Consider the following 26,606-nt stretch of genomic DNA (forward strand, 5'->3'; position numbering starts at 1 on the left):
GCAATGCCGAGGGGAAGCAAAAGGGTTTGATGAAGATGGGAGAATGGGCAAGTCTTGACAATCATGTCACATTCAACTTGGAGTTTCAGCATCAAGAATCAAGCCTCGCTGGAGCAGGAATTACTTGATAGGAGGGGAATGAGCTATTTCTTTAAATTGGGAAACAATGTGAGCACTAAATGAAACGTATACTATTGCTCTAATTGGGGACTTACAGACGCAAAGAAAACACATCCCCGGCATGAGGGTGTCATATACAGTGCTGCGGAATGGGCAGTAGATAGTGGTGGTTGAATCTGGGCAGTGATGTAAAATCATACTATATATATAAATTGTCCAGTGGGCATGCTAAAATAGCCCCTGTGCGAGGGGCACGACATATTTCACATATCAATGAATTATAGCATCCTTTCTCACAGTCCAATTGGTGTGGATTCTGCACCGTTGTCTTGGGTCACACACTGAGAAGGCAGGCCTGCAAGTGTGTTTGTTGTTGCATTTTTCTAGTAGTGGTCTATCGAGTTATTGACTTCTGGTGTTTGTACTGGTAGGAGTGCAGAGACTTTGCATGTAGGGTGACCAGAGGGTTTGTGTTACAAAATACTGAAAAAAGAAAGTGGTATACTGTCAAGGATATTTAAATGCATTCACAGCCAGGCAGTAACGCAAATACGCAATATATATACGGTATAGTGATGTCTTTGCAGTACCGTGTCCACAGTGTGTGTTACTCATGGTGTACATTGCTCTATGAGTGTCTTATATTTCGGTGGCACATTTTCTATGATAACATTGAAATTAAGATTTATGAATTTGCGGGTTCAAATATTGTCTACTAGCGTCTCATCAAGTATAAGTTATTCCCCAGCTTAGTAACCTGTTCTTTCAAGGTTGGTTACTAATCAGGGGGCCATGATTGAATATGCCAGCTTTTGGGAATAGCGACGTACCACAGGCAGCCCCTAGTATGGACTGATGTTAATAAGGGCCACTGTGGCTTGATGATAAATAGTTAAATAGCAGGAATTTCTTGCACCCCAGATACCCCCAAACCTCAGATGTTTAACACACAAAGGGCAAAAAGCGATGTCAGGTGTTGGTGATGTCAGTTTGGTATGATTGTGGTGATGGGGAGAGTGAGTATCAGCCAACTGAAAGGTCTGATCCTTCATATATGTTACTCATACGTCGATCGCTCTGCCCAGCTGCAGTGTAGGAAATATGTAGAAGGCAGAATGGGTGTTTTGGGAATTTGCGTAAAAGTGCTCCTGTGGAACTATCCAGAAGTGTAAATTATTGGCTCTTGGACCAGAAGAGGGTGTAGAAAAAAGGATGCAGGGAGTATTTTTGAGCAAGTAAAGTACTAGGCCATGGTGATTGTCCTTAGCATACTAAATCCGTTTTATGGGATGTGGAAAAGAAAATGATTGCAGATCACATATTCCTTGCGTAAAAGCAGATCATTACATAAAAACAAAAGGATTACCACCATTTTTTGTCCTAATGTATGTGCAACTATTTAGCCATGGGCACTTTTCATGCTCATAACAACTAAGTTAGCACCAAGTGGAACTAATTCTAGTGCGATAATTGGGTATTTGCATTGACAGAGATATAACCTCTGCTGCATGTTGTTGCCCCATATACTGCTACTGAATGGCCATTTCTACCAACTCTGTGTTTGTTCACACAAGGAGTCCCTATCAAATCAATTACCATTACTACGCTGTATCAGGACACTCCTCGGGGATATGAATCTATTTTCCAATAAAACTGCAATCCGCTTCATCACAGAATTATATAAAGTGTTGAAGCAATGATTAACGAGGGATGCTGACACATCAGAATGCCAGTGACTCCTCTGAGATGAACATTTCCTCTTCTCTAATTTCATTACGTAGTCAAAAAACAGGCCGGTTCACCAAGCCAAGCGGCATACCTGAGGCGTGTTTACATTGCTCGTGACCTGCATCACTACAGGCAGGTGATCAACAATCAGGACAGAACCTGCCAAACCTGCAGTTGGTATTGAGAAACGTGTACTTTGAGAGCTTAGTATAAGACATGCACTGTTGAATTTTTTTTTCTTACTTCCTGATGTTGAGAAGTTTAGTTGTACAACAATCTTATATTAAAAAGGACAATTCATTGAGGGACCATTTAAAAGTTCATGGTTGTGCACAAGTAAACTTACATTAAGTACAGACTCTGCAGTACATCAGTGCAGTGCAGCTCGGCAAAGGGAACAATAAGTGGAAGTAATGGCTGTGGTTCTCTTTGCAGGTGGACACTCACATCCACGCGGCTGCATGCATGAACCAGAAGCACCTGCTGCGCTTCATTAAGCACACCCACCGCACCGAAGCCGACAGGGTTGTGGTGGAGAAGAATGGCAAGAAGATGACCCTGAAGGAGATGTTTGAAAGTCTTCACATGGATCCCTATGATCTGACGGTCGACTCGCTAGACGTCCATGCTGTGAGTATTGCCCCCCATTTTGTCATTCAAATATACTGGGAGTATAGTACCTATCTGGGAATCTTCAATGTATTGGAGGAGGGTTTAAACTTGAGACAATTATAAACAAAGGTTTGAAAATAATTTCTACTGTTCCCTGGATGGTACCAAATCATGACAAGTGAGGGGGAGAAACGGACTCGACTAGCAGTTAATAGAGGAATTGTGTGTATATATGCATCATGCCAACATCCTCTCATACGCATGGTATTGCTTCTGGGGCAGTATGAACAATTTGTAAAGTTGACCTGAAATAATGCAGTCCTTAAGGAGGTCTGCTGATGTTTGCCACCAGAGTTTGAAGAGCCAGCGGGACAGGTGTTTTCCTTAAGACTCAGTTGTGCCGTTGGAATGAGCCAGATTTACCCATGGATCATCAGGTCCTCACTAGTTGTTACCAAAGAGACCAAAGTGTCCAAGAGAAAAACCGTGTGTGTGTGTGAATATTTGTCATAAGGTTTCGAAAATGTTTGCTAATGATCCCCATCTAAGCTGAAATTCGCCATTATGATTCTTGTTTAACTGAGCACAATACATATTTTATCAATACACCTGCAAGATCCGGAAATGAGAGTGATATTAAACCATTGCCAGGGGAGGTCCATGCTCGTGAAGCATAATAGTGATTTCATAAACCCAATTTGACAGCCCTCTGATAATTGGAAATATAAACCGAAACAGCAAAACCTCAAGGTTACTAAACAGCTGTGATAAAATGATAATCCATGCATAGAACCCCACAGCTGTGTCACGGTACTAAGGGGCATATTATCAAGAAACTGTGTTAAAATTATCGCTGCTTTAGCGGCAGAAAACTGCCGCTCAAGCAACGATAATGGGCCTGATAATATGCCATTGAGAATTCCAATAGAAGTCCATGTTCTGGTGTGAACATGGGCTTCTAGTAGAATTCTCTGCGGCATATTATCAAGTCCATTATCGCCGCTTTAGCGGCAGTTTTCTGCCGCTAAAGTGGCGATAAAATTAACACAGTTTCTTGATATTATGCCCATAAGCCATTTACTCGTAATCCTAGCTATTCGTTTGAAGTAGATCATGTACTGACATCCAGTCTCTAAATATGAAATCATCACACAACCTTCTTATCAAGCAGTCTCTGCTTCCTAGAACTAAACCACACCAGCTGAGGATTTAAGGAGGAGACGTCTAAGGGCCACTGTCCAGAATGATATGTAAAACAATCTTCTCCAATGAAGTAAGAAACAAAGAAAAGTGTATTTTGAAAACATTTGACAGAATGTAGGATGATGAGATACAGTAAATGTGGAAACTGCAATAAAGGGTCCCCAAAGTGATAAAACGTAGGCTCTTTGCTCTCTCATTTATCACTGCGGTATCTATTACAGATCTCTCAAATACATATTGGATGGTTAGTGTAGCAAGAGCTTGGAGCCCCGTGAGTTGCGGTTGTGAGTTGTGTGTGTGTCTGTGTGTGAGGAGAGAGGAGAACATTGTTGTGACCTTACTAACCCTCTAGAATCTACCAAAACACCTGTAGCCACCTCCATTTACATCAAGATAGGCTTTCGGCAACAATGAAAGAATATGGCTTCATCTTGCATACTTTCAGAGTTTTCAGATCTTTTCTTCATTACACAGGGGCGTCAGACATTTCATCGATTTGATAAGTTTAACGCCAAGTACAACCCAGTTGGTGCCAGTGAGCTGAGGGACCTGTATCTGAAAACAGAGAACTACCTCGATGGTGAATACTTTGCCCGTATTGTCAAGGTAAATATAGTTCCTGACTTTTCGTACTGATTACATATCTTATGTGAGCCTTTCTAGTTTAATTGACCTACAGAGCTGTAATAGTGCACTGGTCTCCATGTAATAATACGCACAGCTCTGCAAAACAGGCTGTCAGCCGCGGCCCATGCAGGTAAGAGCAGTGGGGCGGTGGGATTGGGAGAGAGGGGATTTCGACAGACGACGAGGAGGCAAAATTAATTATTTATTACATTTTCCCTGGTGGTTGTCTGTCGAATTCCCCCCAACCCGGTCCCACCACTCTTACCTGCACAGGCTGCGGCTGCAGGCTGTCTACTCTGCCCATTCCACAGGGCCATTGTTTCCAGTCCAGATGCCCAAAGCAGGTTTTCTGCCGCTTTGTGTAGCCACTTCCCCCTGTCCCGTCTCTTGCTTGGGCCATTCCGTGTGCACCAATAGTGACCAGGGGCCTAGTGCTACCAAGGAAAATACATCCCACGTCCCTTTTCATAGTAAGAAAGCCTTAACTGGGGTTTAGTGGCTGGTCACTGAGGGCAGTGACTCCTGTGCTGTGAAGCAGAGAGCGGGGTAGAGAGCTAAAGAAGAAACATGCCTTCCCACAGGGTGCCTGCTACCTGAAAGAAATGTAAATGTGTTTATCACCAAAAAAAGGTGACTTTAGAGCCAGTAAGGTTTGTAATTATTGGAGTCACTTGAAACTACATGGAGACATATATTTATTCTTTTTGACAGGCAATATGTGTGTCCATTAAAAGAAGTGACCCCTTTTAATGGACACCTAAAAATATTTGCACTAGATATTTTCTGTTTGATTGCATATTACTAAAATGTTAATTTTAAAGCACTTTTGTGGCAGCCTATTTTGTAAAGTGTTGTACAATTTTAAAATAATGACCTTCACAGTGCTTTCCATCACAGGTCGGGACCTCGTAGCACTATTAACAAGTTACTATTCCTTACTGCACCAATCAGGATTAAATGATGTTACTCTCTGGTCACATACATAAACATCTGCAGTCATCACATTAGCCAAATGTGGTTTCATAATGTAAAAGAGTATATTTCCCATAGGTTAACTTGAATTCATGTTTCATTTGTGGTGTGTATGTGTCTTACTTTGTATGCAGTTACCTGCAGGTGAAAAATGAATAAAATGCAGAATAGTTTGTTCTTTTCAGCTACGTTTTTGTCCTCGTCTCCATGCTCACTCCCCCTGCCCTTTGCCACACTCTTTTTATGCACTTCAACTGTTGCATATACATGAAGACAGCCTGTAAACGCAACAGTAGCACTTTCAGTCTATCTTCATGTATAAACAATTGCAGTCTCATTTGTGCGAGTTCTGTGACAGCCGACTTCTCTGTTGTAAAATTAATACCCGCATTCCACCCGTCTCAAATAAGTAGCCCCTTTCTGTTTGTCCTTTTGATACTCAAGTGCCCACTTCTTGCTTGTCTCGAGTAAATATAAATGTAAACTTTCCACTTGCTGGTGATACATTTCTGCTTTCTGCTTGTCTCTGATAAACAGTATGTCTGTCTCCTGCTTGCCTCTTGAGACAGGAGGAGTCACTTTGTTTATGTGTCTGCCTTCAGAAGCATGTGAACTTTAAATCCACTTCTTGCTAGTTTGTTGAGACGTATACCGCATTTCCATTGGTCATTATTGACATACATGCTACATTTCTACTTCCCTTTTTGAGACCAGTATCCATAGTCTCTCTTCTAAAAATGCAAAAATCAGTCTATAGATACACGAGTAGCAATCAGCATTGGAACATATTGCAGATGTTTCTCAACATACAATGTTAGCCTGCTATCATTAAGGTGGCTCTCAAGATCATGTACACCACATCAAACATGGCTACGTACCTTCACGGTGATGTTCCCCACACATGATGAGCACGAAGGGGTGTATTATATGCAGTGATTTCTTAATGCAATTATTATTATGTGAAAAGCCGGGTAGGAGCCACACTTCCACTGTCATACTTGGTATTCAGATTACCTGGAGTAATTTTGGAGAGCATGTAAATGTTTCTGAGATGTGCTTACAAAAGAGTATCTCCACAACCCATGACAATTATCACATATTATCCTCAGTGAATGCAACAAACCAACCAGAGCCATTTGGTGATGCGTCCTGTTATTTGTCCATGCCACTCGTGTGTGGTGCTCATTAGGAACTATGCATCCAATGTTCTTGATGCACGCGGTGGGAGCAAGTGCCCCATCTGTTGGCCTTTTTGGTGATGGGACTGTTGTGCGACCAACGTAATGTCGATGACTGTTACTGCATATATTGTCTGTGAATTCTTCATGCTGAAGTAACTCATCTTCAACCCGAGAAAGGCAGCAAGAATCTCTCTCAAGTGTCACACTCTGCCAAATATCTCCACCACTCAAAATACATGTTAGAGCTCCTGTGCACACTATGTTGTTGCTCATCAGACTTCTTTATTGCAATTAATGTCGTAAGTGGTTGTTGTGCTCTTCGATCAGGCAGTTAGAGGTAGAAGATGATGAACATCTGCAGCAAAATGTGCTCCTTTCAGGCTGTGCACTCTATATTTAGGTGAGAGTTCAGAATTGTAAGTGCTTTTTATGCTGTGAAATAAAAGCAATTAATAGCCTACCTGACTGTGCAGCTCCTTTTGATTTTCCACCTTCTGATTCCTATTTCAAGTGCTTTTTATGATGAAAATGCATCTTCTCTCCCTCTTGCTCCATTTCTTCATGGAACAGCTAAGCCAATCCTTTTCAATCTTGGCATTTCTTGGCATTACGTTAGTCAGATACGCCTCACTGTCATTGCCCTATGCATATATGTCAAAAACAGTTGTAAATGGTCTGCTGTTATCTGAGGCCAGCCACGAGCAGACACAATATGCAGCTGATCCCTCTTGGACTAGTTCCTTATTGCTTTGCTGCAGGTTGACGTTGACAGCTTGAAATAGTTTTCATGTTTCCTCAAGCCCCACTGTCCCAATATTCTGCTTTAATTGGCAGACTGATCATTTTCAATCTTCCAGCTTCCAAGTCACAGAGGACTCCACTAGCCAAAACAATTCTCTAGGATGGATATCATTTGCCCCAGACGTCCATGTCAGAGAGTTTCTCGTAAACTGACCAGCTCACTCAATGTCATCACGTACTCTGGTTTCAGGCCTGGGCGTTGATGAGACCACCTAATGCACTCTGTGTGTTGTAGTCTTTCTTTGCTTCCATTGACCTAATTAGACTAACACACCCAATAACAATGATTGGAATCATGGAAGCAGACTCTATGATGAGAGGGTGTGCGATGAGTGCTCTAGTTTCTGTTTATAATCTCATATAGCACCGTGCATTGCAAATGAATTCGCTATTGGCCCCGTTGGTTTTTGCTGCACTCATCAACTGTAAGCAACACTAGACACTGTAGGGAGCCTGTAATGCAATCATGATGTCTGTTAGTGCTTCTTTCTGATGTTGGCCACTCCAGTAAATAGCGGTCCTTCATTAGGAATTTGATATGAGCAGAGGCATCCAGTAATCCCACTTTGTACATCACTATACCCACAATAGAGCTCATTTGTAAAGTGTGTGGCAAACCAGCTGCAGTGGCCAATGCTAAGCATAAGTTCTCTTCTGCTCTATTAACTGTTCTATTATGTTCACACAGGAGGTGGGAAAGGAGCTGGAAGAAAGTAAATATCAATACACAGAACCACGGTTGTCTATCTATGGACGTTCGGCAAATGAGTGGGACATTCTGGCCAAATGGTTCATCAATCAAAAGGTGTATTCCCCCAACATGCGATGGGTCATTCAAGTTCCAAGAATCTTGTAAGTTTCGAGCGCATAAATTACAAAGTGTCATTGAATTTATTCAGAAATAGTCAATTTTCATGAGTTTTGGTTTTCCTACTAGTTCTTACATTTCCCTAAAACCTATTTCCTGGAAATTCTTTGCCTTTCTTGAGCCATTTTAACCTGTCCCCCCCTCCTCCTCGTGGAGTACTGAGATGGACAAAGTATGTGCAGTCACTGGTAAAAACAAGGACAGATAGGAAACACAGAATGGGCCTAAATCAAACCACAAATCTTCTGCTTCCACTGAGTGCAGAACAAGAAAGTAAAAATATGACTAATGACAGCAGCTGAGCTGACTTCTAAAGTGCAGAGACATTTTGGTGCAGATGGACCGCTGACCTGATGGGTTTACTAACACTTGTTATTGTCTCCGTTCAGTTGAAGGGCTTTCCAGAAATAAATATTTTTTCTTACCCCATGGTAGACCCTTTAAACAGAACGTATAAATATAATGTTTTTGGTTCTTTAGATTTGAATGTAAAAATCATTGTTCTTCCCCTGAAAACAAGAATGGAGAAGATTCTGTATGACCCAGTGGCTGATCTGCAAACTGTGTGATTGGTCATTGGTCATCCATTGCCAAATCCCAGCTTCCCTACTTGATCACATTGGTGATCCTTGGCACAACACCTTACTTCACTGTGATTCATTTTCCGTAGCTACCAGACTTGGAAATACCTAGAATTAAGTGGAGAGGCTGCATTAAAATGACCTCACTCGTGGATGGCTTAATACAGCACCAGTCGCTTAGTTCACTCTTGGAATCACTGGTGTGGCTTTCTGAGGAGTATTCTTTCCAAGATGCCTCTATTTTCTGTTTAGGTATTATGAATTATAAAAATGTAACCCAATTCAGTAACAGCATCTAATGTCTATAATGTAAACAGGAGAGCAAAAATACCCTGAATTTTAAAAACTTGCCATATTCCTCCATGACATGTTTTACATTCCATTCCATTCCATACACGGCTTGCCTTTGCTTGTGCTTTGTGTCTCAGGGCCTGGTCACACTTCTGTCTCTGACTGTAGCTCTTCACTGCCTATGAAATGACTGGTGTACCCACACCTTCATTCCACAGAAAATACCATTAGCACTCTCTGCCAACCTGTTTCATAAGACACTTAGGGCCATATGTAGGTAGCCTAACATTTACCACTTCATAAATACCGAATTTTACCGATTCGGTATTTATGAAGTGGTAAATGATATGTAGGTAATCTATCGGTAATATTTACTGATTCGGAATGGGTCGGTAATTTAGAATCGGTATTTACCGATTCGGTAATGGTAACTGGCTTCCCATTGATTCCTATGGGCCAGGAGGCCCATAGGAATCAATGGGAAGCCAGTTACCATTACCGAATCGGTAAATACCGATTCGGTAATGGGGGGAGCACAATCAAGGGTGGCAGGGTGTCACAGTGACACCCTGTTGCACCCCTGATTCCTGCATGTGTGCACATGTGGCACACATACATGCCCTAAGAGCATGTATGTCTGCCACATTGCACACTTCAAAGTGCAAAAAAATGCTTTTTTCCAGCTATTCGTCATTTACTACCAACTTTTAGTTGGTGGTAAATAACGAATCCCCACAACAACCACACACTCCCCCTACATATCATTTCAGGATTCGGTATTTACCGAATCGGTAAAATTACCGAATCGGTAATTTTACCAATTCGGTAAATTACCGAATCCTGAAATGTGCCCCCTACATACCAAAAGCCTGAATACCGGTCGGTAACGGGATATTTACCAAAAATCGTCCGTTACCGACCGGTATTGGGCTTCCTACATATGGCCCTATGTCTATATTTTGGGAAATTCTCTACTACATGAACAAGGTACCCATAGACTTAAATGAATTTTCCAAGAAAATCGTAACCATGATTTGGAGAGCCTGGGGTTCATGGATACAAAGTCACCTATATATGTACATGGGGGTATGGAGTGTTTATATGTAATAGGGTTGAGGTAGTGGATTTAACATTTTTCACAGAAATCTAAAAAAAGGGCATAAACCCAGTCTCAATGGCTTGTATGGACGTGATGAGTTAGAGTGAAATAGGGCAGTTAATAGCACTTAAAACGTAACTCAGTTCATTTTGTCTATTTATGGAAATGGTTTCTTTTGAATAACAGAACTACAAGCAATGGAAAAAAGTTTAAAAAAGGAACTGCCTATAAATGCTGTCTACATAAAAACATGCTGTCTGAGATATGAAAATTAACCTAAGTTGTTTCTTTTTGCTTTTTTTCAGTGATATATTTAGCTCAAAAAAGATTTTGCCTAGCTTTGGGAAGATGTTGGAGAACATATTTCAGCCGCTGTTCGAGGCTTCGATCAACCCCAAGGACCACAAGGAGCTTAATCTGTTCTTGAAATACGTAAGTGCTCCTGGATCTCAGATACGAGCTGATGTTTGAACCTTTCTATGCCTCTATCACCAAACTTCAACCGGAAAGAGCCTCCACTTAATGCTGTGCAATCTAACACGGGTCCGTCTCCCAGACATCCAACCGTAATCATGGTTTCCAAGAAATATATTTTGACATTTCCCTTTTTAATCACCATTGCCAATTTATCAGTCAATGTCTATGTTATTTATTTCATCTTCTGAAATGTTTGCCAAGATTCAACGGAGCAATCCTGATATTTGTGTGAGATCACAATTTAGTTCTGAGTAGTGTGTATTGTTTAATGACAAGAAGCTGTTGGACTGAGCTGAGTTAGTTACTTATTAACATTGTCACACCAGCCAATTAACTACTTATGTGTTTTTTGGTTGTGTAGAGAGACTGATAACCTGGAGGTGAAAGAGACACAATTGTAATAGATTGTGGGGGTGTGTAGACGGGGCTGCCCTGAACTGGATGGCTTCTTACCTTCATGGTCGCAGCTTTCAGGTGTCACAAGCCACACACACCTCCAAACACATCAAGTTAGCACAAGGAGTGCCACAATGAGCCCACCGCTGTTTAATCAATACGTCGCCCCCTTGGCCGAAATAGTGGAGAAACACGGTGTCACAATAGTGTGATACGCAGATGACACACAGCCTGTGGTCACCTTAACTCAAAAATCTGCACTAGCTTTGCGGAATGCCTTAAAGACGTAGCCAGGTGGATGACTGATAATTGCCTGAGGCTTAACGGCAGTAAGACGGAAATACTGATAGTCGGAAACACCCCATCTATCTGGTCATCGGCTTGGTGGCCAGCGAGCTTAGGTCAGATCCCCACCCCAAGGACGGAGGTGAAGAACTTGGGGATATGGATAGACCATAGATTATCCTTTGAGACCCAAATCAAGAGGGTTGCAGGTAGATGTTTCAGAATCCTCAGAATATTAAGGAAGACCCTAGACATCATACCTCTGGCGGCAAGAAAAACCCTGACCCATGCACTCGTTACATCTAGACTAGATTATGGAAACCTGCTGTATCTGGGTGCCAACAAAAAAGTACTCCAAAAGCTACAATCTGTTCAGAACGGAGCAGCCCGTCTGGTTTTGAATCTGCCAAGGAAAGCATCCTCAAAGAATGCACTAAAGACATTACATTGGTTACCTATCCAGAAACGAATCACATTTAAGGCACTGTGCATTGGGCATCGAATCTTGCAGGGCAGGTGTCCATTGTACCTCAATGATCTTATGATTCCTTACGAAACAGGAAGACAACTGAGATCCACCGGGACACATTTGGTGAAAGTCCCAAGGATCAGGAAGGCACGAATGGGAGCACGCTCCTTCGGATACTTAGCAGCAAAAAGCTGGATCTCCCTTCCTTTGACCCATAGGGAGGAACCGTCAGAGAAACTTTTTTGAAAAAAACTAAAAACCTGGCTGTTCATCCAAGAATAAGAAGTAGTACATGAACTGGGAGGCACTAATTCCTGAAGTTTGCAGAATTTCTTAATAGCGCGGGTACACACCAGTGGGTGTTACCAGGCGCTCTACAAATGCAGAAATAATAATAATAATAACTACAGAACTTGCAGATTCCAATTCATCCAATTGTTGTAGGGTGTGTGCCCTGGCAAACTGTGCCTGCTCACAGATTATCGTACCAGAGTGTCTGGAGGGTGAAGGTTTAGATGCATTGGCAAAGTTATGTTGGTTCCACTGCTGAAAGAGAAGGGCGTTATACTGAGGGATGAACATTTGGCATATGACATTGAACCCATTTCAAGCAATGTATGCTGTTAGTCATAAAGATAAAGAGACGGGTCCTTTAAAGGCTGCCATCAAAACTGGAATTGCATTCATCCATTTCCAAGACACATTAGGCATCATTTTAGTCCTCCATAAGCAGGTTAGGAATTACAGATAAAGGAGTCTGCTAATGGGTTGCTTTAATCTTAACATAAGGACATATGGCAACCCACTCGAACAGGCAGATCTTTGGGGGTTCAGTAGCCTCGATTTTTTACAGATGGGGCATGAATCCTCACTTCAACATGCTCTTCGTGGCCCAGAAACACACTCTGATGGTCTTACAGTCGGTCGTCAAAGTCACAGGACTCCTCTCAGTGATGTCCTTAGATGCTCATCAAGTTTACTTCTGTCTAAGATAGGAGCCTGGTGGTCAGATGGCATCTTGCCACCTGCCTTGCATAGCAACATCATCTGAAAGATGCATCTCAGGGCTGGACACTTCTAGCTCAAGTTCATTGGAATGACTATATCTTTAATTCTACCATGCCCAGCTGCATAGTTCAGTGGCACACCTAAAACAAGGGAAACCTAAAGTCATCGACTAGAGTTTGTGTTGTTTGTCAGGCTGCAACAGAGGTCCAATCGATGGCTCACTGGGATTGCTGAAAGGAAGTTATTTACTTCTTATGGTTCCTGCTTGCACCTGAGGTGAAAAGAGCCGAAGAGGTGTGATTTGCCTCTTCTCTAGCAGCCAATTTTCAGGCCAGCCATAATCCCTTCTGTCCCATTGAGATTTCAGTAACAACACTTGGAACAGACTGAACAAAACAAGCACAATTGGAGAAGGAAAAGTGTGTTTTCTTAAAAGGTTTCGTCCAAAATGTGCTCCAGATAGAACTCAACATTCCAGCCCTTGAAAAGGTCTCCTGAAAGTTGCTGAAATCGTTTATCAGAATAAGAGTGATTTCATGATTTGCGGTATATTAAGAATTACACACAATACTGAGGTGCGTTCGGGCCAACCAAAGCAAGAAAACAAAGCAGGGAGGTTAATCAAGGCCCACGAATAGACAAGAAGAACTAAAAAGAAGGCAGTGGAGAGGCTGAATGAAGGCTTGATGAAAGAGGCCAGCCATCAGCTTTGAAGAGAGGCATTCCAGAGAAGAGATCCTTAGTAGTCAGACTCTTTCCACTTTGATAGCTTGCACGGCATTCTGGGTGTCACTACAGTCATCCAAAGTGCCTTGTCAACATTAAGCATGGCTGCCAGTAGGAGTCAGCCATCAGGGAATCCCTTGCCCCAAGGCTGTACACAATGCTACTGATTGAAAGCTGTGGTATATTTGAGTGCGATCATATTTCAGGGGCGTCTCCTCCGCTATGGCAGAGGAGAGTTGCCCCATTGGTGAAATGCTGCAGACAGAAGAAAAATAAAATGACAATAAAACAATGTTATTTTCATTTTATGTCTCGGCTACAGCAGCAGGGGGAGGAGTGGTTTTAGGCACTGAAAGTGCGCATGTTGTTTTGGCCGGCCGTCCACGGCCAGACAAACTGACATGCGCACTTTGATATCTCCAGGCTGCTCCTGGGAAATTTCACCAGTGCTCAGGGGCACAGGCTCCCAGTCCCTTCTGTAGTGTTAAATTGGCCTGCTCCGCCCAATCCCAGCGCTTATCTCATGCTGGGAGTAATTGCATGAGAGAAGCGCTGGGATTGCATAGGGAGTCTAGGAGCCTGTGCTCCGGGGGATTGTAGTGACATGGATCTGAGAGAGCAGAAGATGGGGCGTCTGGCAGTGACAGGTAAGTGTATTTTTTGTTGTTGTTATTTTTTTACCCGTGCTGTCCACCCCAAGTCGGATTGGCAGCAGCTGCCGCTGTCACATTAGATCCTTTTCAGCTGATACTGCTTTAACTTCCCCTTGTCCATCCAAAGTCCCTCTCAATGGCCAATGTGTCCGTTTCGAAGGTGAAGCGGACAACAAAAATCCAATATCTGATTCGACTGTACTTGTCATCTGCATTTGCCCCATCCTTCCTGCAGATCAGCTGTAGAAGAGCCGAGGGAGCCTCCTATTGATTAGAAGATATTTTCACTGAATCCAAGATTTCAGACAGATCCCAGATTCTTTTCTATACCAAGTAACCTAGTACTTGTGCCTGCCCTTTAGATTTATGATTGAAAATGGTTTCCAGCATTTTGGTGGTAACAAGCGGGAACACAGAAGGCTTGTCCCCAAATGCACTGAGTGATGCAAGCCTGCTGCCACATAACATCTTGTACGATAAGCTAATCCTTCATAGGGCCTTCCAGCAGCGCAGCTGCTTCAAAGTCATAGTAAGGGTCGTGCTTAAAAGTACCAAACATGGCTACTTTATTGCCAGCCCCAGGCACTTAGATCTGCCGTCCTGTGGATGCGAGCGCCAGGTCAACTCAGTACTGTTTATATTATAAGAGAACTATAAAAGTCTGTTCACAGCACTTTTTCTGGATTTCCCATGCCGTAAATGTGAATAATTCGATGGGATGGGCTGTGTTTGCTTTGTTTTTGTTATTCATAAGCTGGCCCGCAGTCATTGAACGGGGAGTGGCTTGTGTGCAGAGCAGTTTGTGATTCCGGCTTCCTGCTTTGTTTTCCCACACTGCCCCATGCCAGAGTAGGTACTTCAGCGTTTCCATCCCCTTTCTCCCGCTGCTACGGCTGCCTCTTTAATTGCTGTTGCTTTCTCACATAATTAGTGCTACCTATTGTGACATTGCGCAGGAGCAGCTGAGTTTGACCCGTTCTTAACTCGGCTTCTAGAAATCTTTTCATCCAATTGCCGATGCCCCTCTACGTCACGCCCCCCACCCCCCCCACCCCTCCTCCCCAGGTTAATATTTCTTTCAGCCTCGGGTTATTTTACATGTGGTGCGAGTTCTGGTGACTTCTTTGAACGTCTCCAAAATGTATCTGGTAATTCCGTTTCATACTGAGATTCCAATTCAAATATAAAATATTAAATAATAATGTAATTGTCCATTTTAATGACCATTCCAACAAACTGCAGTTATAAACAGAGCTGGTTTCTATTCTTTATTTCACTTGATCTGTGGAGTCATTTCATCGAAGTCACATAGCATGTAAAAGTAATGCCACGTAAAGTGGCATCACATAACCATTTTTAAAGAATAAATTGCTAAATATTTTGGGATGTAGTATGTTAATTTTAATTTGATAACCGGCACAACCACACATTTTTCAAAAGTAGAAACATCTAAATTAGCACAAAATATAAACATTTGTCAGACCCAACAAATTGCAGAGCTTATAAAGTAACCCAACGGGTTTACAAGTAACAGCATAGTGGTAGGGTTTGCTACCCCTATCAAGTCTTAAGCGATGCCCCTTCAGGTGACTGTGTGAACATAGTCGTTGCAGTTTGAAGTATGCATTGGCACTTCACGCTGGCCTGCACTTGTGCCAGCCTCTCTTTCAATAGCACTCGCTTGTAGCTTAGCTAAGGCTCTGAGTCTGCAAGGGGGGAATCTCTGGAGATGCTCAACTTCCAGCTGCTTCTAGTTTTCAGCAGTTCTTCCCCCCTCTGGTTATTACTGTTTTTTCGCTGTTTTTTCGCTGCCTGTTGCCATTCGATGGCACTCAATATGTCTTTGTTCTGCAGAGATTTTCTCTTAAGATGAGCTGTTCCCACTGTTGTTTGGGCCTCAAAGTGGTGAGATTCCTTTCCCCCTTCATCTTCCTAAAGAGCCAGATTAAAACCGGATCTGAAACTGTATTAACAAATGATAGACCTGATGTTCACATTGTCTCTCATCTTGAAAGCCTGATATATGACTGACTCTTCCCCAGCCCTACTTGACCAGGGGAGACCCACGTAGATCCAAAGGTGCAAGATTCATGCCACATTTCTGGGTACTCCATATTGATGTAAATTGCAGTCAGTTGAATAGTCAATGGTTATCCTGAGAGTCTGACATGCATCTACCCCCATGAGCCTACATTAGACTACTCTGTGCCAAACTCTCTTACTTGTGTAGGCTGTTTTAGCTAGTCAGCCTGTCCCTGTACACTAATGGTTAACCATTGATTGTACTCATCCTGAGCCAGGCCCGAACCCTACTCTTTCATGCACCGCCATTTTCTTTATTGACTTGGGATTGTAGTAAAGTCAGTGCTCTTTCATTGCAGGTGACCGGCTTCGACAGCGTAGATGACGAATCCAAGCACAGCGACCATATGTTCTCTGACAAGAGCCCAAACCCTGACCTGTGGACACATGAGCAGAATCCGCCCTACAGTTACTATCTATACTACATGTACGCCAACATCATGGTGCTCAACAACCTGAGAACGTAAGTGACCAAGGGCGCAAGCAGTCGTTCACTTCCTGTATGATTAATTTTAGATTAGATGTCATGTTGGATGTAATCGGCTTTGCACACATTCCAGTGAACCTGATTGTTAACTCAGCAGTATTACTTAGGAAGTGGAGATTTGAAATGGCCTATTTTGTTCCAAAATTAGTTGGGGCCCACAGAGAAGTCAGCAGAAGCAGTCAATTTACATTTGGTTCTCCATCACTTGAGTGGCCTCTGTGTAGAGGGACATAGGGCAAATAGGCTATCCATCTTAAAACAATAGGGTGAATAGACACACCCAATCATTCTTCAATTATTGATATCTTCTAAATTAACAATTCCTACCATTTGACTGGACTGATCTCATCCGTTCTTCGGGTTAAAATCAATACTACACTCAGGTAGAACTTTCCAAACTCAACATCATTCAGGTCCTAATGATCTTTAGACCTCTTTTATTTCTTTTAATTGATTTAGAACACCGCAGATTCCTTTTATTCAGATGCTCCAGAGCTTGGTTAAACTATATGTAGGATTACATAATCATGAGGTAACAGTGGTGTACCCAGGAGAAGCAACGTCAAGTTTTCCCTTTTCTCTTCTGTGGGCTAATAATTCTTTAAAGGAAGGATTCACCAGTGTGTAACCTTGGTTGGCATTATCAATGTGCGTTAACTTTGTTCGAAAGAGGGCGCATTCATAAAGAAGCAACATTATCCGAAATGTATTTAATCAGTTTGGTTAAGCCTAATGCACTGTACAGATTTGTCCGATTATTAAACAGAATCATGTACATGTTGGTTATAAAATAATCAGATAACGAGATTTGTCAGTATTTATTACGCTGATAATAAACACTTGTTTAAAAAACTTGGTGTGAAAAAAATAAAACAAAATGGGACAGAAACGATTGAACAAAACAAGTATTAGAACTTGAAACGGTATTAGGGTAACTATTATGGCTTCTTAGAATCACTGTGATTTTGTGACTCTGGGCAAATCAATTTATTTCCCTGTGCCTAAAAAATTCTGATATTGTGTGATGTCAGCGGGTGCCCATGTAAGGTGCTTTGGTGTCTTTGGCCAAGTTCACGCCATATAAAACTGTATAAAACCCTGTTGTGAATCGGGTTTTGAAACAACGCGTCATGTACCAGCCCAGATTTGCTGAGACTCACGCAGAGCTTCTTGGAGATGTTTAAGCTTTGATCTGAAACAATACACGCTCTATACAACTATTATGTTGTACTATGAAAAGTCTTCTATTGCTTAATGTTGTGCTAGTACTTTAAAGGTGCCTTGGGCTCTTTTCCTCCTATCACACCAGCCCATATCTGCAAGTCACCTTCAACACCCGCAAATCACTTGCATTGAGCAGAGCAAGAAAGCAAAGAGGTTTATAAATAGAAGTCTGCACCCCCTGCTGAGCCCTTTCTCTTAACCCTGTGCCTTGTATCTGTCCTTCCTGAACTCCACAACCTCAAAATACTGCACAAAAAAGGTCTGTTACAATTACTTTCAAGAAAAGCCGTCAATGCAAATCTATAGGTCTGTGCACATGCCTCCATACTAGACTCGCAGACTGAAAAAAAGTTATGATATTTTTAGATGTGAAGATATAAATAAACAGTTTCCATGTCAGCACGGCGTCCTCTTTTACAGACGGAAGTAAATAATCCACGTTTCCCGGAAGTAAATAAAGGTATGTACAAGGGAGAATCCAAATAGGGTCTGTGTGAGCCCTGTACTTCTCTGTGAGGCAAGAGGCAGTAAATAATGGCCACACCTGTCCTGTACTTTCTGCAGAAAGTAAATGCTATTCATAAGTGCCTTTGATAAAATGAAACCATGTCAAAGAGTTAGAGTGCCCTGCATCTACCTCTATCAAGGGAAAAAGCAAATATTGAACATCCATGCTCTGCACGCTCCTCTAGGATACACATGTGTATCCTGCATCTTGTAGTAGAGTAGAACGCAGATAACATCCACGTTATCCTTGTATCAGCTGAGACAGTGACTCATGTCCATTTGTGACCTGCATCCCCAGTATCATGGGAGACAGTAAATAATGCCAATGTGTGTTTCACATCACTCTGTGTCAGAAGAGACAGTAAAAACCGTTCATGTGTACACTACATCATCCTCAATCAATCAATCACCGACATTTATAAAGCACACAGCTACTCAAATGGAGTGTCCAGGCGCTACAGGACTGTGGCAGCAAATACAAATCAGACAGCATGAAATGCTGAGTTGAAAAGCCACGTTTTCAGCTTATGTTGAAAGATCCTGCATCTTTAATCAACCGAATATGCTTGGGCAGAGAGTTCTATCCCCTCGTTGCTAGCACAGCCAAAGAGGAATCACTCCATCTTCTCTACTTAGTTTTAAGCACAACTGTCAACGGACCATCTGAGTAGCGAAGAGCTCTCGAAGGCTGGTATTGCAGGAGCCTCTTACAAAGATATTTCAGTCCACGTCCGTAATATGCTCTGTGTGCTAACATCAGTCCTTTCAACTGCACTCTCGCCTTAATGGACAGCCAGTGCAGTTCCCTACCAAGTCTTAGAATGGAAGTATACTTAGAAATCCTAAGCAGGAGCCGGGCTGCCGCATTCTGTACCAATTGGAGACTCTTTAGGAGCTAATCCAGGAGACCCCAGTAAAGAACATTGGCGTCATCCAGCCGTGAAGTTATAATGGCATGGATCACCAGCTTTTGGCAGATAGTAGGTAAAACAAACAAAAATGTCCTCACCATCCGCAGAAGGGCAAAACATGTCCCAACCACGCTCTCCACTTGCAGTTTCAAGTAGAGGTTACTGTCAAATTTTACACCTAAATTCCTGACCACTGTCAAAGGCGATGGTAAGGGAGAATGGCAACTCAGCCAAATCTCATCTCCCCACATTGGTGGTGGTGCTCCAAAAAACAGAATCTCTGTCTTGTATTACATTGGAGATTGCTCTGGTACATCCACTGGAACACTGACAACATCCTGGGAAGATGAGATATCCCCGTCCCACGTCAGGATGATCTGTGTATCGTCGACGTAGGAGACTATTTGAACACCATAGGATTTTACCAAGGATGCCAGAGGCGGGAGGTATACAGTAAACAAAGTCAAACTTAACTCCTAAGCCCTGGGGGACCCACAAATCCAGAACTTTAAGCTCAGGCACATCCTTGTGAAAGGAGGGGGTTCTACACTCCCCAGTGTCCCGTGAGACAGTAAATAATGTACACGTGTATGTCTAGCATCCCCACAAAGCCAGGGGAAGACAGTAAATATTTTTCATTTGTGCCCAGCTTTTCCCATCCCTCGGTGTCAGGTTAGACAGTAAAAATTTCCATTTGTGTCTTTTGCATTCCCCGATGTCACTGAGACAGTAAATAAGGTTCACGTGTGCCCTGCATTCTCAAGAGGGAAGGGGGAGTAAATATTGGTCTTATATGTCCTGCTCATTCCTCCATCAGAGAAGACAGTAAATAATGTCTGTTAGACCCAGCGGTTTCTGGCAGGCTGGGATGCATCAAAGTCATACAGAATCTACTATCCTAAATAGGATGAGTATGATACACTTGTCTGATAACCTGTGCTCACCCTTGGGTAACTTGGCACAGAGCCGCCAGGCTTATCCTCAAGGTCAAAATGTAAAGTATTGTCACAACTTCCACCCCAGCAACACACTGTGTACGCTACAAAAAGACTCCAGACTGTATTTATAAAAGACTGGTCTTTGTACTACACACATTCAAATCAAAATGACATACACATTGGATATATACTTTACAGTTATATGAAATTGTCGAACTCTTCCATTAGCAGAGAACGGCATTAACATATATGCACTAGTGATAGGTATTTACTTGCCCTGTTATCCCCTCCACCTCATAAGCAACATAAACCCATGTGCTTACTTCCCCAGGCGTTCCTGATCCAAGCAATCCCTTCCATATCAAAAGCAACAAAAACATATATGCAGGCTGTTCAGAGGTGCTCCACTTTACCGTTAACACATTAGCAGAAAACACAACATTTCCAATATCTCATACGCCGTACAGTTGCGATGGTCAGGAAATCACAGGTTTTGACTAGCCCTCATGACCCAGACCCTCAACCATTCAAACTACACCAGCCAACTATACACGTTACACCCACTGGCAACCCTTTGATTAGATTGTCAGGCCCACCAAAAGCAGAATGAAACAGTTAAGTGTTCTCGTCTTTCCAGATGAGGCCCTCTGGCACCCAGCGGCACCTTCACGAGTGCAGGATCACTATTCCCCCCATAGGCAAATGACTGTGACACCGTAAGCTGGTGTGCTTCCGATTTGGAGAATGGTTTTCTATCCGGAAGAGGAGTAAGCTGCCGTTGCTCCAGGCAGCCAGCCGTGGGTGCACACAAGGCACAGCGAGACCCCACGGATCCAGTCACGGAATTCTGAACAACAGAGTACCTTGTGGCGTGGGTCTGGGTAGAGGAAGCCAGTGACCTAGGACAGAGGCCGCAAAGTCAGGCACTGTTGGTCTACAATCCGGATGTTCGGAGACAGTCTATGCTTCCAGCTCAGGTCCCGTGGACTCGGCAACTTCCCCAAACACCCCTCAGAGTCCACACACTACAAAGTACGAGACTCAGCAAACTTTCCCACATTCCCCCAACTCCTCTTGTACAGCACCCTCAAGTAGGCTGCTGATTGTTATAAACACACTCCTCGGCACAGTGTAATTACTGCATACGTCAGGACAGTCCTTGTCCCAACTGACAATTACTTCCACCCTTTTCCGCCACACCCTGCACGGTCCTTACATTCTCGTGGAAATGGGGATATCCTTTCTGTTCCTGGGATCTCGTGAACAGGAGGCTAGCCAACCGGCCTTTGGAGAGTGCCTAGGGACCCGGGCCACGACCGTTGGCAATTAGATGCAGCCCAGCAACATCCAGGAAAAATCCAACAAGTGATAATCCTCTTCCTAGAGCACGACAAGCCCCAAGCCACCACAAGTCTTCAGATAATCCAGTTGCATTCCCTCCTGTCCCAATAGTTCCTCTTGTCGATGTCCCAGTGTCGAATCAGTGTAGTATGGTTCTAATCCCACAAGCATCTCTAACTCCTGCGGGCAGAGCCACAGCAGTTATACCCACCATGGCCTTTGAAGATGCAATCAGTTTCAAAAGGCCACCTTTGAAATGCATTGGGCCTCTCTAAATTTTGTCCTGTATGCCACCCTAGCCCAGGAGACTTGATCAATATCTTTAGTGGGGCCAAGACATTGCCTGTTGGAATACAGGTGCCAATTCCACCCCTCTTATCCATCCCAGGAAAGCCCCTCAGAGTCAGAGGTCTGCAGTTTCCCTTGAGCCCCTAGTTTATGGCTATCTTATCAGGAATGCCCAGATGTATCTGTCCCCCAGCACCCAGATGTGTATTGGAGACAGGCTGAGAGGCACACACAGCCATGAGCACTGAAATGCCCACTTTCCCAAAGTAGGATTTCCACATTAGAAATGTTGGATCCACTTGCAGCACTGGGGAGAATTTGCCATTACTAACTCATCAATATCAAAGACTATCATGCCGCTCTTCTGCATATAGGAAATAAGGCTCAATAGCCTTTGCCACAAATCTCTCATGTCAATCGAATGCGAGAAGCAGACACTACCGTACTGAAATCACCATCCGGTTCCATTCACGACTAGTGCATTTGGCGCACACGTGCATATGCCCTGCCTCTACCTGACAGCCTCCTCTGCCCCAGGAAGTACATCAATGTAGCGAGAAACATGCAGAACCTTCGCAAGTACTTTTTTAAGTGCCAAGCCGAGTAACAGTAACCTGCACACACTGGCCCTTCCATGGCAAATCTGTGAAACGTTGGAAGAGCTAACTCCATGTAGGCCCACAGAGAAGCATATGAGTTACAAGCCCTAGGTATATGTCTTACCCCTAGACAAGGGACTTAAAGCTAACTCAAATCAGCCAATCATGTATACATCAATCGCCAGTATGTAAATGGCAAACACAGCGCTTTGGCACTGATTGGCAGTGTCGACAGCACTCAAAGTCCTAAGGCTAGCACATAGATCAGAGGAAAACCGGGAGGGACAAAAGCAAAAGGTCGAGGGAAAGCCTCCTAGAAAAGGTCATTTCCAACAATGTCCATGTGTGTTTTCTGCATTCTCCGGTGTTGCTGAGACAGTAAATCACTTCCATTTGTGTGTTCTGCATTACCTGGTGTCACACAGACAGAAAATAACATCCATGTGCGTCTTCTGCATTCCCTGGTGCTACCGAGACAGTAAATATTGTCCATATTCATGTTCTGCATTCCATGGTGTCTCGTGAGACAGTAAAGAACATCCATGTGTGTTTTATGCATTCCCTGTTGTCACAGAGACAGTGCTTGGGAAGGAAGGGGCAGTAAACATAGGTCTTGTCATCCTGCATGACTCATCGAAAACAGTAAATAATGTCCATGTATGTGTTCTGCATTCTCTGGTGTCACTGAGAAAGTAAATAATGTCCATATCTGTGTTCTGCATTCTCTGGTGTCCCGTGAATCAGTAAGTAATGTCCATGTGTCTGTTGCCATTCCCTGGCATCCTGTGAGACAGTAAGTAACATCCATGTGTGTGTTCTGCATTCCCTGGTGTCACAGAGAAAGTAAATAACATCCATGTGTGTGTTGTGCATTCCCTGGTGTCACAGAGAAAGTAAGTAACATCCATGTGTGTGTTGTGCATTCCCTGGTGTCCCGTGAGACAGTAAATAACATCCATGTATGTGTTCTGTATTCCCTGGTGTCACAGAGAAAGTAAATAATGCCTGCGTGTGTGTTCTGCATTCCCTGGTGTCACAGAGAAAGTAAATAATGCCCGTGTGTTTGTTCTGCATTCCCTGGTGTCATGGAGAAAGTAAATAAGGCCCGTGTGTGTGTTCTGCATTCTCTGGTGTCCCGTGAATCAGTAAGTAATGTCCATGTGTCTGTTGCCATTCCCTGGCATCCTGTGAGACAGTAAGTAACATCCATGTGTGTGTTCTGCATTCCCTGGTGTCACAGAGAAAGTAAATAACGTCCATGTGTGTGTTGTGCATTCCCTGGTGTCACAGAGAAAGTAAGTAACATCCATGTGTGTGTTGTGCATTCCCTGGTGTCCCGTGAGACAGTAAATAACATCCATGTATGTGTTCTGCATTCCCTGGTGTCACAGAGAAAGTAAATAATGCCTGTGTGTGTGTTCTGCATTCCCTGGTGTCACAAAGAAAGTAAATAACATCCATGTGTGTGTTGTGCATTCCCTGGTGTCCCGTGAGACAGTAAATAACATCCATGTATGTGTTCTGCATTCCCTGGTGTCACAGAGAAAGTAAATAATGCCTGCGTGTGTGTTCTGCATTCCCTGGTGTCACAGAGAAAGTAAATAATGCCCGTGTGTTTGTTCTGCATTCCCTGGTGTCATGGAGAAAGTAAATAAGGCCCGTGTGTGTGTTCTGCATTCCCTGGTGTCATAGAGAAAGTAAATAATGCCCGTGTGTGTGTTCTGAACTCCCTGGTGTCATAGAGAAAGTAAATACTGCCCGTGTGTGTGTTCTGAATTCCCTGGTGTCATAGAGAAAGTAAATAATGCCTGTGTGTGTGTTTTGTATTCCCTGGTGTCCCGTGAGACAGTAAATAACATCCATGTATGTGTTGTGCATTCCCTGGTGTCCCGTGAGACAGTAAATAACAGCCATGTGTGTGTTCTGCATTCCATGGTGTCACTGAGAAAATAAATAATGCCCGTGTGTGTGGTCTGCATTCCCTGGTGTCACAGAGAAAGTAAATAATGCCTGTGTGTGTGTTCTGCATTCCCTGGTGTCACTAAGACAGTAAATAACATCCATGTGCGTGTTCTGCAACTGAGACAGTAAATAATGCCTGTGTGTGTGTTCTGCATTCCCTGGTGTCACTAAGAGAGTAAATAACATCCATGTGTGTGTTCTGCAACTGAGACAGTAAATAATGCCTGTGTGTGTGTTCTGCATTCCCTGGTGTCACTAAGAGAGTAAATAACATCCATGTGTGTGTTCTGCAACTGAGACAGTAAATAATGCCTATGTGTGTGTTCTGCATTCCCTGATGTTATGTGAGACAGCACATTTTGCCCATGTGTGTGTTCTCCATTCCCCGGTGTCCCTGAGACAGCAAAACAGTCTATTTGTGTGTTCTGCATTCCCTGGTGTCACAGAGACAACAAATAATGCCAGTGCGTGTGTTCTGTATTACCTGGTGTCACTAAGACATTCAATAACACCCATCTATGTGTGTGCCCTGCATCCGGATGGAGGGGGCAGTTAATATTGGTCCAGTAAGACAGTAAATAACGTCCATTTGTGTGTCCTGCGCCCCCACAGTGTCAGGGGTCGACTCAATCATTTCCATTTTTACCCTGGATTTCCCTCCCTTCTGTGTCAGGTTATGCAGTAAATACGTCCATGTGTGTATCCTACCCCTCCTCCCCCTGGTTTCCAGGGAGACGTAAACAAGGGCCACCTCTCCTGTTGCTCCCATTGAGACTCCAATGTAACCGGCGGCCTCTCTTGTTTCCGCAGGGAGCGGGGCATGAGCACCTTCCTCTTCCGGCCTCACTGCGGGGAAGCGGGCTCCATCACTCACCTGGTGTCTTCCTTCCTTACTGCGGACAACATTTCCCATGGCTTGAACCTGAAGAAGGTAACGCTGCATCTTTGGTGTTCTTGGAAACACATCTCTCACTCATTCACACTTTTTTTCCTCCCAAGCTGTGCTGGTAAGCACCCATCAGAAGATGGATACAGAGGAGTGCCCCAATGACAGACCAAGTGAACGCAGCCCATGTGCCCTGGTGTCTCCTTTGTGGTTGGTAAACAGAATTACAAAGTGATGGAGACACCGAGCAGATCACGTGGCAATTTAAGTGAAAAACAAGGATTTGTTTAGGGGGACTTCAGTGAAATCTCGGAAGTCAGCATGAAATCACTTTCTCTGCTCAAGTATGTGCGCATATCCCAGGAAACAGTTATTCGATCCACGATCAAGTCTGGATCGTGATTAATCCGTCTTTTACCGACTAATGTGCTCTGACAAAGCAGACATCACAAGATGCAACATAACAGCCGCGCTTTGGACATATAAAAATACTAAGGTCTAAATGAAAGGACGGATTGGTGGATGGATCAATGAATTTTAAGGATTTATGACTAGAATGAAGCATGAATGGATGAATGGACAGTGGGTGTAAGGATGGATGGGTGGATCAAATAATTTTAAGGATTGATGACTGGAATGAAGCATGAGTGGATGAATGGACAGTGGGTGTAAGGATGGATGGGTGGATCAAATTATTTTAAGGATTGATGACAAGAATGAAGCATGAATGGATGAATGGACAGTGGGTGTAAGGATGGATGGGTGAATCAAAGAATTTTAAGGATTGATGACTGGAATGAAGCATGAATGGATGAATGGACAGTGGGTGTAAGGATGGATGGGTGGATCAAATAATTTTAAGGATTGATGACTGGAATGAAGCACGAGTGAATGAATGGACAGTGGGTGAAAGGATGGATGGGAGGAAGAATGGGTGGATGGATGGACTGACGATGACTAGAGGGACTGAAGGATGGACAGATGGATGGTTTGATGGATGGTGGACGGAGAGATTGATGGACAGACTGAAGAATGGGTGGATGAATGGGCAATGGATGGATGATCGATGTATGGATGAACTAATGGATTAGTTGAAGAATGGGTGGATGGATGGATGAGGCCTGGTTTGGAAGATGCAAAGATGGATGGTTTGAAGGATGGATGGAGGAAGAAGGGATGGATGGATGCATATAATATTAGCAAATAAGCAGACCTACACACAGGCAGCTAGCTCATTTGTATGTTTTTGTATGATGATGAGGTCTTCAAAACGATGCAATTCCC

General features: G+C 43.4%; 1 protein-coding gene across 3 annotated transcripts in view; it reads left to right on the top strand.

The window, feature by feature from the left end:
- Positions 1-26,606, top strand: part of AMPD3 (adenosine monophosphate deaminase 3) — a 108,633-nt gene that overhangs the window by 51,587 nt on the left and 30,440 nt on the right. For all 3 annotated transcript variants that reach the window (XM_085648174.1, XM_085648173.1, XM_085648175.1), the window contains exons 7-12: positions 2,284-2,478; positions 4,138-4,269; positions 7,933-8,096; positions 10,389-10,515; positions 16,479-16,642; positions 25,247-25,367. In XM_085648174.1, coding sequence (XP_085504300.1) covers positions 2,284-2,478; positions 4,138-4,269; positions 7,933-8,096; positions 10,389-10,515; positions 16,479-16,642; positions 25,247-25,367 — 903 coding nt within the window. The remainder of the gene's footprint in view (positions 1-2,283; positions 2,479-4,137; positions 4,270-7,932; positions 8,097-10,388; positions 10,516-16,478; positions 16,643-25,246; positions 25,368-26,606) is intronic.

The sequence above is a fragment of the Triturus cristatus genome, chromosome 3_2, assembly GCF_964204655.1.
Source record: "Triturus cristatus chromosome 3_2, aTriCri1.1, whole genome shotgun sequence".
Taxonomy (NCBI): domain Eukaryota; kingdom Metazoa; phylum Chordata; class Amphibia; order Caudata; family Salamandridae; genus Triturus; species Triturus cristatus.